Below are 15,440 nucleotides of genomic sequence, written 5' to 3'. Positions count from 1 at the left end.
TTTCTGGGCATTCCGAAAACGTGCATAACTGAAAATTGACGATTTTTTATTTATGACGTTCTTGAAAGGAGTGAGCGATATATTATTTTGTTTGTAAATACATATTTAAAGTACGTATTTTATGTTTTATTGTTACTCTGATGTTTTAATTTGTTTCAACTTGTATAAAAAAATTATATATGGTGCGATAAGGGCCGATGATAAAAAAAAATAAATAAATAAAAAAAACTATGAAGGGGGAATTTGTATAGGCACCAGACAAGTTCAATGGATCATTCTCATGATGTGTTATTATTGGCCAATAAATTAATGAAAAAAATCACAAGACTATCGGTAACATTCTTATTGAAATCAGTAGGGAACTAAGGGAGATATGAAGGTTTAAATTTTAGATATTTTAATCAAACGAAAAACGGACACCGCTGTACGTCATCAAATTTTACGTCATCGGGTGTGTTATGGGGCGTATCCATTTTTTATGTATCTGCTTTATAGAGCTGTAATGGTGGTAGTGTGAATTCGTTTCTGTGACGTCATTCGTTACCAACTCACGTAAGCATCGTTTTTACGAAGGCAAATTTTGCAAAAGAAAATGATGAATGAAAATATTGATTATATCGGCTGTTATAAACAGAAAACGAGTCTTACACAATCACAATTTATAGGTTGAGTATGTTTAATAGGACGCAGCAAATCTTGGTCACAACTGTCGTCAAGAAAAGGAGATTCAGTTGGCTTGGCCATGCCTCCCGAGAGCCACCATCAAGCTTGCCTAACTTTTTACAAGGCATCAGGTTCCCGACCACTGCTGACAATTCGTCGGCAGTTCTCGTCAGAAATTCGGGACGTGGATCTGACTTGGGAGGATGCAAGGGAGCTGGCAGCCGACAGAAAAGCTTGGAGATAGTTTTCGGACTCCATATGCTCCACCTAGGGAGCGGATATGGTTTAATAATAATATGCTAAATTAGATATTCTTTCCGAGTGATAATACCCTTTTTCTGAAAGTAGCTCACATCCTTATTGAGTTTGGAGACCGTTGGTAGAGACATAATATGTATAATATCGAGATGATATTGCGTGACATGACGTCGCAGTACTTAATTACACGAGAAATTTTAGACAAGAACCGGAATGTATTGATAATAGAGGTGATAGATTACGGTTTATAACTTGAGATTTGACCCCGTTCACAAGCCGCTCACTCCTTTCAACAACGTCATATCGCTCACTCCTTTCAAGAACGTCATAAATCAAAAAACTTGATTTTTCAGGAGAACGTTTTTTAAGTTTGAAAATGTAATATAATGCATTAATTTAGATATCAAGCCACTTACTGAACTTTTTACTATGCAACAGATCTTTTTAAGTAAAACTTGAAGGTTTTTTCTCCATTTGAAAAATATTTATTGTATTAAAAAAAATAATTAAACAATACCTTTTCTTCAAAATGCAAAAACTACACTTTCTGCCCTATGGCGGGTAAATATTAAGTTAAAAATATGCCACTTTTGCTGGGATATAGTACATTTTCTGGGCATTCCGAAAACATGCACAACTGAAAATTGACGATTTTTGATTTATGACGTTCTTGAAAGGAGTGAGCGATATATCAAGATGGCAAATTTTCAGTTGTGCATGTTTTCGGAATGCTCAGAAAATGTACTATATCCCAGCAAAAGCGGCATATTTTTAACTCAGTATTTACCCGCTACAGGGCAGAAAGTGTTGTTTTTGCATTTTGAAGAAAAGGTATTGTTTAATTATTTTTTTAAATTTACTAAATATTTTTCAAATGGAGAAAAAACATTCAGGTTTTACCTAAAAAGATCTGTTGCACAGTAAAAAGTTGAATTAGTGGCTTGATATTTATTTTTAATTCATGTTACTACATTTTTAAATCTCCTGAAAATCAAGTTTTTTGATATATGACGTTGTTGAAAGGCGTGAGCGAAGCGAGAAAACACGCAAAATCACTTCGGCTGTCCAAACTCAAAGCACAGTAAGGGACATTTTTTTCGTGTTACTTTTTTTTGCATTTCTGGACTAAGTAGATTCTACTTAGTCCAAAACTGCAAAAAAAAAACATAAAAACAGTCGGTCGTGCTTTCACGCGCGATTTAAAAAAAATTTGGATTAGATTTTTGTGGAAAATACATACAAAATATTTTTTTTTTCAACTTCTTACCTTTCAAAAACTCTTTTCTTTTCAAAACCATATATTTATTTCGAAGAATAATTAATTTTTTCAATAAGAAAATTGTGTTTTAGGAAAAAAAATTAACGTATGAAGAGGGTTAAGGCCCAGTATTTTATAAGTCGGAACCTAGTTTTCTCTTAACCCAGGTAACATTTGACGTAATTGAATTTTGTTCTTTAAACACCGTATTCGCATTGCAAAAATAAGTTTTTTTTTTCGAAATAAATATATGGTTCGGAAAAAAAATTAGTTAAAGTCGAGGAGTTAAAAAAAAAAAATATTTTTATATATATGTGTATATTGTGTAAAAAAATATATAAAAATATTTTTTAGACATGTGTATTCTAAAAAAAAAACTAAAAAAAAAATTCCAAAAAAAATGTCCCCGTAGACACGTCTGCCTCCTCACGCAGCCGGTCGCGTGAATTGTATATATTTGCAAGTACCCCCTTAAAACTGCGCACTTTACGTTTGAATATCGTTTGCAAAATTGCCACCCCATCCTCAGTGGCGTCCGTCAGCTCTTTTTATTAATCTTTTGACAGCATCATCATTCCCATTGCTAACAGTCTGCTATTACATTGTTCCAGGTCACGAGAAATGCACTTTTCACCACGACCTGGAGTTGGACCACAGGCCGCCCACGCGAGAAGCCCTCCTCCCAGACATGACAAGGTCATATCGGCTGCTATTGGCTGGTAAAAATATTATTAGTTTATTTATTATTATCTCATCATACACTTCTTCTTCCTAGCTCCATCCCAACTTATCGTCTTTTTAGACTGTTGGGATCAGCTCTCCTCGTCCTCAGGTTGTAGGTCCTTCTATCATGGATATCGTCACTAGGCCATGCCTTCGAATTATATTATCTTTCTGTAGCATCCATGCTTTTTTTTGGTCTTCCTCTAGATGTCTTTCGAGGAAATGCCTGGTTTACGACATGCCCATACCATTTCAATTGCCTTTCCTCTACCTTACTATTGATGTCAGTTATAGCCAGGCTTCCACGAATGCATGACCATCTAAGCATTAGTATTTCAGCAGTTTCTAGTTGCCTAGACCATCTAAGTATTAGTATTTCAGTAGTTTCTAGTTGCCTAGACCATCTAAGTATTAGTATTTCAGCAGTTTCTAGTTGCCTAGAGTAGGTGTTATACACGAGCTTAAGTACTCTCTTATGGTAGAGAAAGTCCAAAAGAAGTTTTTGAGGTATCTCTACATGAGAGAGTACGGCTATTATCCTTGGCTCTACCCGACCCAGTTTCTCCAGGGTATGCTTGGCTACAATAGTTTAGAGACTAGAAGGAATGTGTATTTGATTACGCATTTTTATCGATTATGGCGCGGTATGATCGATAATCCTGAAATTATCCGGAGCATTGGTCTGTATGTTCCCGATAGTTACCTAAGACAGCGTCGGCATAGATTGTTTCACATTTCTATACACAGGACCAACCTTCCGATAGTTATGCCTGTAGGAAGAGCTACCGCTATGTTGAACAATATCACATTGGATATTAATCTGTTCCATGTGTCCGAAGGAGTTTTCCGAAGCGGGATTCTTCTACACCTTTAAGTCTTCTTGCTTACTTTTATTATATACTCCTTGAATATTGTTTGTTATGTATATATAATTTTTTTTGTTGAATATATTGAAAATTGAAAAATTGAATAAATTGAAAATTGAAAAATATACATCGTCCAGCACTCGGAGCCATAGAATTTAAATTTAAATTGTATGACACCTAAATTTTTACACTCCGTTACAAAGGTCAAGTCATTTAGAAAATTTTGAAAAATATAAAAATTCATATACAACATAAGTTAATAATATGCTTTTTCAAAGTATGTCAGCATTTTTATATGTTTTCTTTTACAAAAAGTCCTGTTCCTTAAAACCCCCCTTCTCTATTTATTTATTACCCTTATTATTCAAAAATTTTAAAAGTGTGGTTGTCAATCATAGGTAGAATGGTAAAAGTTATGTGTGTAAAAAGTGCTTACAACAGGACGTAAGCCCTGTAAATACCCAGACTTTTATATTCTTCTTCATCTATGCTGAGATGTCAGCATAAGTTTTCGAAATTTAATGCATATTTTGACAACACGGCTGTCCAAATTTAAAACACAGTAAGGGACATTTTTTTGTAGTACGTTTTTTTTTGCATTTATGGACTAAGTAGAATCTACTTAGTCCAAAAATGCAAAAAAACGTACTACAAAAAAATGTCCCTTACTGTGTTTTAAATTTGGACAGCCGAACAGGTCAATACTCGAATATCCAAACCGAATAAAAGTATTGTTTTTACAACAGGGCTAGGAGAAGATCCCGACAGACAAGGCTTGTTGAAAACCCCTGAACGTGCAGCCAAAGCCATGCTCTTCTTCACCAAGGGATACGACCAGAGTTTAGAAGGTAAAACTATACATCCTCCCTCCTAACCCTTATCCACACCCCAAAGGTGCATAGGTAAACTGACCATTTATTTTTCTTCTCAAAACGGGACATCTCCCATTTTTTCGTAATGGTACGTATATTCAAGAAAACACTTATTTTTTCATAGATTTCATGTATTAATAAAAATAAAAAGTATGTTGATAAAGAAAACAAAAGGATTAAATAATATAAATATGAAATAAATAAGTTATTTTGTATTTTTCTGATGAACAAATTTTTACGTATAAGTGGGTTTGCTTTTAAATAAGAATGGAATTCATATTATTTTTTGACATCTCATCAAAGATGAAGAAGAATATGGACACACTCAAAATGTTGTAAAATAATGGAATTCTTGACAGGATTTTCTTAAATTTATCTCAACAAACAACATCGCTTTAAGTACTCCAATTTAATTGTGTTTTTTTCTGTCGTCCGCAACTTATTCATCAGTGAAAAGACTCTTTCTACAGGCGATACTCTTACATCTTTCTACCGTAGATTTTTTGCACTTTTTAAAAAATTGTTACCGGGTGTTGTTCTTTTTTTGAAAACGGGGCATATCGACGTCCCGAAACTTTACTCGGGGACAAGGGGACATCTTTCTAAAAACGGGACGGTCCCGTTCAAAACGGGACGCATGGTCACTTTATGCATAGGGCACTGCATCGTATAGAAGCAGTGTTATCTTGATCGTTAAATACACAAAGGAAAGGTGATCAGCCTTTCGCTTCAGGCACCAGTCCAGGGTCATATTAAATATATATTTGACTGAAAAATCAATAATATTTATTTTGACCCTCTTGGGAATCGAACCCGGGACCTCCAGCATGGTAGCCTAGCGTGCTAACCAGTACACTATGGAGGCGGACATAACACAACTATATATATAATAACTTTTAAGAAACGTCTGAGACATGACCATCTCTCATTAACCCTTTCCACTCTGACCATTTTTTCTCATAACTGATCAGCTACTCTGATAAAAAAAATGCGACATTTTTCTACCATTGATATAAATATTTTATTTCCCTAATTTTGGGACACTCTGCCTGGCAATTCGTATGACCGTGTTAATTAAGATTAACTGTATTTATCTAAATTGTATTTATTTAAATGATTTTTTCACTCTAATATTTATTCAATATTACCCTGGACTGGTACCTGAAGCGGAGGGTTGATCACCTTTCCTTCATGTGTAAACGATCAAGATAACACTGCGTTTATATGACGCAGTGCTCTATGCACCATTGGGGTGCGGATAAGGGTTTTATTATTATTATTATTATTATATTTTTTAACTCTTTACCTTTCAATAACAATTTTTGGTTTTCAAAGCCATATATTTGTTTCAAAGAAAAACTTTTTCAATACAAAAACAATGTTTTGAGATTAAAAAATCAATTACGTCAAATGTTACCTGGGTTTAAAGAAAGTCAAGTTGCTATTTTATGTATGTAGGGCCTTAAATAGTGTACATATTATAATAATAATTACTTATAAATTATGGTAGGGGTTCTAAATATGATTTTAATATAGAAATGGATTTTTGTATGTAAATTTGAACAATATTGCCATTCATTAGAGTGAGGGGAATTTGAAATCTTGACATTTTTATATTAATTACATAAAACGAGTATAAGATACACCTGAATTTTAAAGGCAATCTTTTGAAGAAAAAATGGGTCTTATAGTCCGTATATTATGATTATTCAAATCACTGTTCGGGTCACTACTTTAGATAGTCAGGGTCACCATTCTGGCAGTCAGCAGGCCGGTCAATGCTTTTGGGCACATGCTTTTCACTATCAGCTGTTTTGAACGCCGACTGAGCGATGTTGCTATGTCCGGATTAAATGCCCTACGTACGAATGTATTAGAAACAGAAAAACTAAAAATAATGGTTTTACCCGAATAGTGCCCTTTAATAAACGATCAATTGACATTTCATCAATTTAACACAGTGCCGTATAGTAAAAGATAAAATTGACATTGCATCAATTTTATAATAAACGATCATATTGACGTTGCATCAATTTGATAATAAACGATCAAATTGACGTTGCATCAATTTGATAATGAATGATCAAATTGACAATGCATCACTTTGATAATAAACAATCAAATTGACATTGCATCGATTCGATGCAGTGGCCTTAATAAAGATCAAATTGACATTACATCAGTTTGATGCAGTGCCCTATAATATAATAAATGGTCAAATTGACATTGCATCGATTTGATGCAGTGCCCTATAATAAATAATCAAATTGACATTGTATCAATTTGTTGCAGTGCCCTTAGTAAACGATCAATTTGACGCAGTGCCCTGTAATTAATAATCAAATTGACACTGCATCAATTTGATTTTAAACTATCTGCATCAATTTAATAATATGACATAGCATAAATTTGATGCAGTGCCCTATAATTGACATTGCATCAATTTGAAAATAAAAGATAAAATCGACATTGCATAATTTTGATGCAGTGCCCTATAACAAACCATCAAATTGACATTGCATCAATTTCATGGAGTGGCCTTCGGGCTATTGTGTGCGTATAAGGTTGAAAAGAAGATTTTTTGCTTATTTTTTGCACTTTTGGATTTCAGAGGTCCTGAACGACGCCGTCTTCGATGAGGACCACGACGAGATGGTGGTGGTGAAGGACATAGAGATGTTCTCAATGTGTGAACATCACCTGGTGCCGTTCTACGGGAAGGTCTCCATCGGCTACCTGCCGTGCAAGAAGATCCTTGGCCTCAGCAAACTAGCCAGGTGATTTCTATTTTTATTTGTACTGTTTTTGTTGCGATGGAGATAAAAATTTAACTAAATATAAAAACCTATCCTTACCTGACTGGCAATCAAAAGACCAGGGTTCGAATTTTGGAATTAAGGAATTATATTTTTCCCAGTTTGTGTTGAATGATAATTACCTTAGAAAACATTTCATGACCAAGTGTGTTTATGGTTTTCGCAGGATTGTGGAGATATTCTCCCGTCGTCTACAGGTACAGGAGAGGCTGACAAAGCAGATTGCAATAGCCGTCACCAAGGCTGTACAACCTGCCGGGGTCGCCGTAGTCGTGGAAGGAGTGTAAGTACTTTATTAGTATTATGTAAAACCAGATTCTGCTTAATAAATAAAATGCTTCTTTTCATCTCACCAATAGATGTCTCTAGTGAAGTTCTAGTGATTCAAGAGCAATGTTTCAAAATTGGTTCATATATATATATATATATATATATATATATATATATATATATATATATATATATATATATATATAGGCTGATCACCTTTCCTTCGTGTGTTAACGATCAAGATAACACTGCATTTATATGATGCAGTGCCCTATGCACCATTGGGGTGCGGATAAGGGTTTGAATGAATGAATGAATGAATTATGTAAAACCAGTTTCTGCTCAATAAAAAGCTTCTTTTCATCTCACCAATAGATGTCTCTAGTGAAGTTCTAGTGATTCAAGAACAATATTTCGAAATTGGTTCATATAGATATAGAACTCCAAGAATTTGAGTGGTGTGAAGCGACTGTTTTTGCCTAGAATTTTCACTCATGAATTGCATAAAATTATAGTAACTTTCAACATAAAGAGTAAATCCACGACGAGTAGGCATAGGCTATAAAACTTTTTGTTGAAGACTTGAAGTTGAAGCCTGAGTAGGGTCATGATAAGCGGTGTTGCATAAGCCGTAGCTAGATTTCAGAGTCACTCGGATGTTAGGTTATTTAAAAAAATTGCTTAATTTTCATTAAATACTGCCTCAAGGGTGCTTATAAAGACTTGGATAATAATAGGATGTTGATAAAAATGATAGATAAAATAAAATAATTATATATTGAAAGCTATCCCATCGCATTCCCAGATCTGATCCATATACAGAAGAAAGTAAAAGAATATATATAAAAAAAATTAAACGAAACTGACACAGGGCAAAATGTAAAATATAAAAATAAAGTCAAGAGTCATAAAATAAACCCTGAAGAGGGCAACAGGTTGTTGCCGAAACTAGTTGGTTTTTAATAAAAATGTGAGTGGATCAAAAAACAAAGTCTTTTTATTTCTCAAAATACTATATCACAATGATCCACAAAGTTAATGTTCGAATTCGAAATACTGTTCTGTGTTACTTGTATTTTGGAGATTCTCTTCTTTGTTGTAAAACCCCAGATACAGCAAAGATATGACAGGTGGGAATGTATCATGTATTAATGAATTTAAATCTTTAGAAAAATAATAATCCCCACTTTGTTTTGTTGCAGACACATGTGTATGGTGATGAGAGGCGTTCAGAAGATCAACAGCAAGACAGTGACGTCCACTATGCTCGGCGTGTTCAGAGACGATCCCAAGACCCGTGAAGAGTTCCTGAACCTTGTTCACTCCAAATAAAACGAATGCCTGCAATTCTTCCAAACGTATCCCATTCCACGATCCGCGCTTCCAGAAAAATACACATTTATCTAATGACGTCGGTTTACCGTATATTTCTAAAATACATGAATGAATACTCCAAAGTTTTAAACTCCCAAATCATTTCAAAATACATTAGTGAATCTCCAAATTTTTACTCTCACAAATCATTTAAAAATACATTAATGAATCTCCAAAGTTTTACACTCACAAATCATTTCAAAATACATTAGTGAATCTCCAAAGTTTTACACTCACAAATAATTTTAAAATACATTTGTGAATCTCCAAAGTTTTACACTTTTAAATAATTTCAAAATACGTAAGTGAATCTTTAAAGTTTTATACTCACAAATCATTTCAAAATACATTAGTGAATTTCCAAAGTTTTACACTCACAAATAATTTTGAAATACATTATTGAATCTCCAAAGTTTTACACTCACTAATCATTTCGCAACTCCTTCTGTTTTGCTTCCATCACCCTAAAATTGATAAAAACCTTTTTTTTAATTCAAGTTTTACTTAGTTAATAAGACTACTTCTTAAAATCTATTATGACACTTGTTTTGTTGCATTCTGCATAATTATCAAACACCGTATATATACGGTATATGTATTCAAATACCGTATATATATGGTGTTTGTATTCAAATACCATATATATATACGGTGTCTGAAAATGATACAGAATGCATCAAAAAACGCATCACAAAGGATTTTAAGAAATAGCGGTATTTACTAAGGAAAACTTTAATTAAAAAATGGATAGATTTTACCACAAATAAAATTGCGGAATCAATTAATGAAATGATAAAAGTCTTATTAATCTTTAAATGTCATTATATTCACTCATAAATTGGAAGCGTGGATTTGCAACTAAAAAAATAAACTTCTTTATGATTAATATGACAAAAGTGACAGCTGTTTCGCCGCTCGATAATGCCCAATCGAGCCGAAACAGTTGTTACCGATTTCAATCGCAGGAAATACAGTGTATTTTAATGAAATTTATCTTGCATTTGAACGCCATCTCTGTACAAGATGCAGTATTTGTTTCGATCGGTTCGTTTCTTGGATAGAATTTTAGATAGTTTAAATTCTTGACAACAGATGTCACTGAAGTTTTATACATTTTTCTCGACTTAAAGGTCTTGTTTTTTAGATGCTTTGATTTATAAATGATTTACGCGATTTGTTCAATGTTTTATTGTATTATCTTCCGTTGAAGTCACTCAACTGGGCTGACGAATAAGACAGTGGAATGTACGGTTATGTTGCTCTATGGGATATATAGTCTCAAAAGTAAAAGACATGATATTGTTTTTGTTTTGATGGTCGTTTTTGCATCGCACCTTTGCCGCAAACCAAAATATACTAATCAATTGAAAAATCAAGTAATTCATTTATAAATCGGAGTACCCAATACTTTCTTAAGTCGCAGGTAAGAAAGCAGACCTTTAACCTTAATGATATATATTTTTTATAATAATTATTATCATTTTATTATTTTTAATGAAAGTGACAGAGAGCCGGCCTATTATAAAATTGACAATATTCATTTTTCAATGCATAATGTGTATTTAAATATATATTTATGAAAAATGGCTAAATTTTCATAATCTAAAACACTGTTAAAAAATATACAGTTTTATATTTATAAATTAATTTTAAAAGTTTGACTATTAATTAAAAATTAAAAATTTTAATATAAGTTTTTTTCAAATGTATTATTTTATTTTCAAGGTTATTGAAGACTTTTAAATATTAAATTGCCCAAAATATTTAGAAGTTATCAATCTCCCTCTTGAAATAATTTATTAAAATATATTATCCTCTTGTTTTATATTCCGCCTCCGTAGTGTAATGGTCAGCACGCTCGGCTACCGTTCTGGAGGTCCCGGGTTCGATTCTGGGCTGATCACCTTTCCTTCATATGTAAACGATCAAGATAACACTGCGTTTATATGTCACAGTGCCCTATGCACCATTGGGGTGCGGATAAGGGTTTTATTATTATATGTTTTATATTATTTTATTATATGAAATTTAACCCTAGAATACTAGACTATCATAAAAATTACGACGATAAAATGACGATTCCTGTAAAAAAAAACAAAGTTCAAGTCGTTCCCGCGCCCTCTGCTTTACAGTACTTTCCTGATGTACCTTTTTTTTCATTATTACGTGATCTCTTAAACCCAGAGAATGTTATTATTACTTCTAAAATTATTTAAAAAAATTATTATCTTTTTTATTCCCGTTTTGTTTCTATATCGTATTTTTTACAAATAAATAGTTTGGTAATCTAGGGTTAAAGTGACTTTAAAAGAGCCTGTTGATGTTAATTGTAATAAAAAAAATTGATAATATGCGCGATAATTTAATATTATAATACTAAGTATAAATAAATAATAAAAATAATAAAACCCTTATCCGCACCTCAATGGTGCATATGGCACTGCGTCATATAAACGCAGTGTTATCTTGATCGTTTACACATGAAGGAAAGGTGATCAGCCCTCCGCTTCAGGTACCAGTCCAGGGTAATATTGAATAAATATGACATGTGAAAAAATCACTAATATTTATTTTACCCCCCTTGGGAATCGAACCCGGGACCTCCAGAATGGTAGCCGAGCATGCTGACCATTACACTACGGAGGCGGACAAGTATACCACTAAGTATACCACTTTTATATATTTTTAATTTCTATATTATATTCAATTTGCTAGACTCTGGTTTCTGCAGCACCTTCTACCCTTTTCTGTTCAAAGCCAGGTTTAGTTCTTTAACTCTTCTCCGTCTTATTTCTCATTACTGAGGGCTGTGACCCTTGTGGAAGCAATGACTCTTCTCCAGTTATCCCTTGACTGCGTTACGTGTAGCACTCCAACCACCGAGGTACCTGCTGCTGTCTCAACTTGATCGGTATAGAGTTCTTCCTCTCCTTCCCTTCCTCTCCAGGCTACCGGTCACAACTAGGCTATCCGCATTACTGAGGGCTGTGACCCTTGTGGAAGCAATGACTCTTCTCCAGTTATCCCTTTACTGCGTTACGTGTAGCGCTCCAACCACCGAGGTACCTGCTGCTGTCTTAACTTGATCGGTATAGAGTTTTTCCTCTCTTCTCCTTCCCCTCCAGGCTACCGATCACAACTAGGCTATCCTCATTACCTACAGGTTACCGATCACAACCAGGCTATGCTCATTACTGAGGGTTGTGATCCTTGTGGAAGCAATGACTCTTCTCCAGCTATCCCTTGACTGCGCTGGACTTAGTGCTCACACCAAGGTGCCTGCTGCTGTCTTAACTTAATCGGTCCATTTTGTGGGGATCTTCCTCTCCCTCTCTTCCCCTCCAGGCTACCGATCACAACCAGGCTATCCTCATTACCTCCAAAGAACTGAAGAATCCGTTGTGTACAGACATTGACCAGAGTCAAGCCATCCAAGCGTAGTTCCTGGCGAATGGACTCATTGATAGTTCTTTATATTGTACGATAAAATGGCTGCCTTTTTTTTCTAACTGGTCCATATAGAAGCTTCTATTCAGTCACCTTATTCCCACAGGGTATGTCCTTTCATTTTCCTTCTATTTAATATAACTAACTAACTAACTAACCATCACGCCGCTTCCCCGCAGGGGTAGGCAGAGAGAATAGAGCGCCACACCACTCTGTCCTTGCAAACATTCTTCGCCTCTTCCACGTTCATGCATCTCCTCATACATACCCGCCGATTGTTATGACTCCTAACCTGACCACTTTCAAGTATTTGGCATACCTGATCGTGCCATGTTTTTCTCGGTCTTCCTCTGCTTCTTTTCCCGCTAACATTCGCCTCATAGATTTGTTTTACCGTTCTTTCCTCACTCATTCGTTCCACATGTCCAAACCATCTCAACACACCTTTCTTAATTTTATCGATAATGCTTATCTCAGCTTTGCATTCCTTCCTTATTTCACTATTCGCACATCTATCATACATCGTTTTGTCGCACATTCTTCTGAGAGATCGCATTTCGACTGCATTCAGTCTACTTTAATATTCTTTCTAATAAGGTTCTTTCTTCTTTCATAAACCTCTTGTTTTGACACTTTTTCCATACAACTTATTCTTTCAATCAGTCTCCAACATAACAATGCAAATTTTTCTAATCGTAATCTACCCTTCTTACTTAAAAATCTGTCTTTTTTTAAAATCGGTATGGATTTTAACAACAACATTGTTCTAGCATCAATAGCTCTTATAAAAAGTTGTATTTTTCCATTACTTTCCACTAGGCTTATCTCTTTCTATTCTTATCACATTCCACATTATGTAGAGACTCTAGTATATTTTTAAAATAAAATTTATATATATATATTTTCTACAATACATTAGCGGAGTATTTATTTTAATTATCGATAAATTAATGATATTGTAACATATTTTTATATAAATGTTTACAATTTTTCAAAAGTTTATTATAAATATGTAATTATATTATGTAACAAATAAAATGAGCTTTTTATATACATTGTTAATACTCTGATCGTATTTATATACATTTGATATAATAAACAGTAATCCGTCTCCATTTTCTTTCCCATCTAGCGGTAAATATCATTGACCATCTGCTCCTTCACTCACATCAGTATTTCTCAAAGTAGGCGGGTTCTAGAAGACTTTTACAGGGCATAAGAAGCCCAAACTAATGTGTAAAGGCAACTAGCCGTAATTCAAGTTGCGGCTGTTTGGCGTAACACGGCTCAAAGCATTCATTTAGCTGGCCTCTATCATATACAATCACAGATTTTTCTCCATCTCTTTCCTTTACCGAGATATTCATTATCCAAATAGCCACAAAATTGTATTAATTTGATAAATGGTTTGGCGAAAAGCATAATTTTAAGTTAACTATAAACTCGTTTATCTCAAAACTACCGTTTTTAACTTGCGGCTATTTGGCTTTGCACACTGGCAAAGAGACAGATAGAAGTGCTAAAAATTTTAATTTAAATATATATATTTTTATTCCTTCCCTCTTTCTATGATGAGACATCTGGCGATTTTATTTTCCCCTTTGATGAGAAATTTTGATATGGGGGGGGGGGGGGCGCCAGACTAAAAAAGTTTGGGAACCTGTGACTTACATCATCTGTATTGTATCAAGCTAATACATTACTATGTAAATGAATTGGAATGGAGGCCAAACCTTGCCTTTGTACAGTTTAAAATAACCCTTATGTCTAATTGGGTCATAGAAATAATATTGAAAGGCATTCTCAAATCTTTGAATAAAGATCTACTATTCTTCTTCTTCTTCTTCTTTCCATGTTCGCTCCCTAGGTGGAGCATATGGCCAACACGAGTCGTCTCCAAGTCGCTCTGTCACGCGCCATCTCCTTGGCTTCCTCCCAGGTCAGTCCGGCGTCTCGAAGTTCCGCCGAGTATAGTCGGTGAATGGTCGTCAGCGGCCTTCCGGGGCGCCGGAATCCTCGGGGTTGGAAGAAGAGACATGAGGGGTTGATGCCCCTATACATAGATCTACTATAGATCTATCTATCCCCTATAGATCTACTATATTTGCCTAAAAATCTTTTTAGATTATACTGTACAGATTGGCGCAAAATTAATCAGCCTATTGGAAAATGTAATGATTTTTGGAAATAGTGTCGTACGTCAATCATAATTTACATTTGTGAACTAGATGGCCGCAGTATACAAAGAGATTGAGGGTGGTGCAAAATTAATCATCCAATTAGTTTTTTAATAAAGTTTTTACTTAATAAAAAAATATTATTTCAAGTGCTGGAAATATTTATTTTGACTGTTACAATTTTTTTTGTTAAGTGGAAAAGATGATCCATCAAGTGGCTACTACCAGCGTTGATTTGAGCACATTTTAACAATCCGGTTGTATACTGCAGCTGTCTAGTTTAAATTATTAAAGAAAATACTTGTTTTTTTACCACTTGAGTTTATTTTATGACGACTAGTTTCGGAAGCTAAGCTTCCATTTTCAGGTCTAAATGTAAACTAAATGTAAAGTTTTCATTTAAACCTGAAGATGGAAGCTTAGCTTCCGAAACTAGTCGTCATAATATAAACTCAAGTGGTAAAAAAACAAGTGTTTTCTTTAATAATTTCAACATGTCTTACCACAAAGTAAATGCCGAAACAATAAATAAAGTAGCTGTCTAGTTCATTGAAATACGATTATAATATCTTCCGATAGTGATTAATTTTGGGCCAACCTATATAATTTTTGTATATTTTTCTTTCTGCTGCATAGGAGAAACGTGAAGATAACGTTAATTTGAGTGACTGGCATCATCACATGGCTGAGATCATGTCAGTCGCATCTTAACTCTG

The 15,440-nt window shown here is 34.2% G+C and overlaps 1 protein-coding gene across 3 annotated transcripts in view; it reads left to right on the top strand.

Annotated features, from left to right (window-relative positions):
- The window catches only part of Pu (GTP cyclohydrolase punch), a 40,632-nt gene extending 30,661 nt beyond the window's left edge, over positions 1 to 9,971 (top strand). The window contains exons 3-7 of one of the 3 annotated variants that reach the window (XM_088272104.1): positions 2,791 to 2,898; positions 4,515 to 4,616; positions 7,252 to 7,417; positions 7,623 to 7,739; positions 8,929 to 9,971. In XM_088272104.1, coding sequence (XP_088128230.1) covers positions 2,791 to 2,898; positions 4,515 to 4,616; positions 7,252 to 7,417; positions 7,623 to 7,739; positions 8,929 to 9,058 — 623 coding nt within the window. In that variant the 3' untranslated portion in view covers positions 9,059 to 9,971. The remainder of the gene's footprint in view (positions 1 to 2,790; positions 2,899 to 4,514; positions 4,617 to 7,251; positions 7,418 to 7,622; positions 7,740 to 8,928) is intronic. The other 2 variants (XM_088272103.1, XM_088272105.1) reach the window with 2 other exon arrangements.
- Positions 9,972 to 15,440: the final 5,469 nt, after the last annotated feature.

Source organism: Brachycentrus maculatus, unplaced genomic scaffold (genome assembly GCF_059751285.1).
Source record: "Brachycentrus maculatus isolate JH-2025_06_01 unplaced genomic scaffold, ASM5975128v1 h1tg000475l, whole genome shotgun sequence".
Classification (NCBI taxonomy): Eukaryota; Metazoa; Arthropoda; class Insecta; order Trichoptera; family Brachycentridae; genus Brachycentrus; species Brachycentrus maculatus.
Note: the sequence above shows the minus strand (reverse complement) of the source record. Positions and strands in the feature narration are given on the sequence as shown.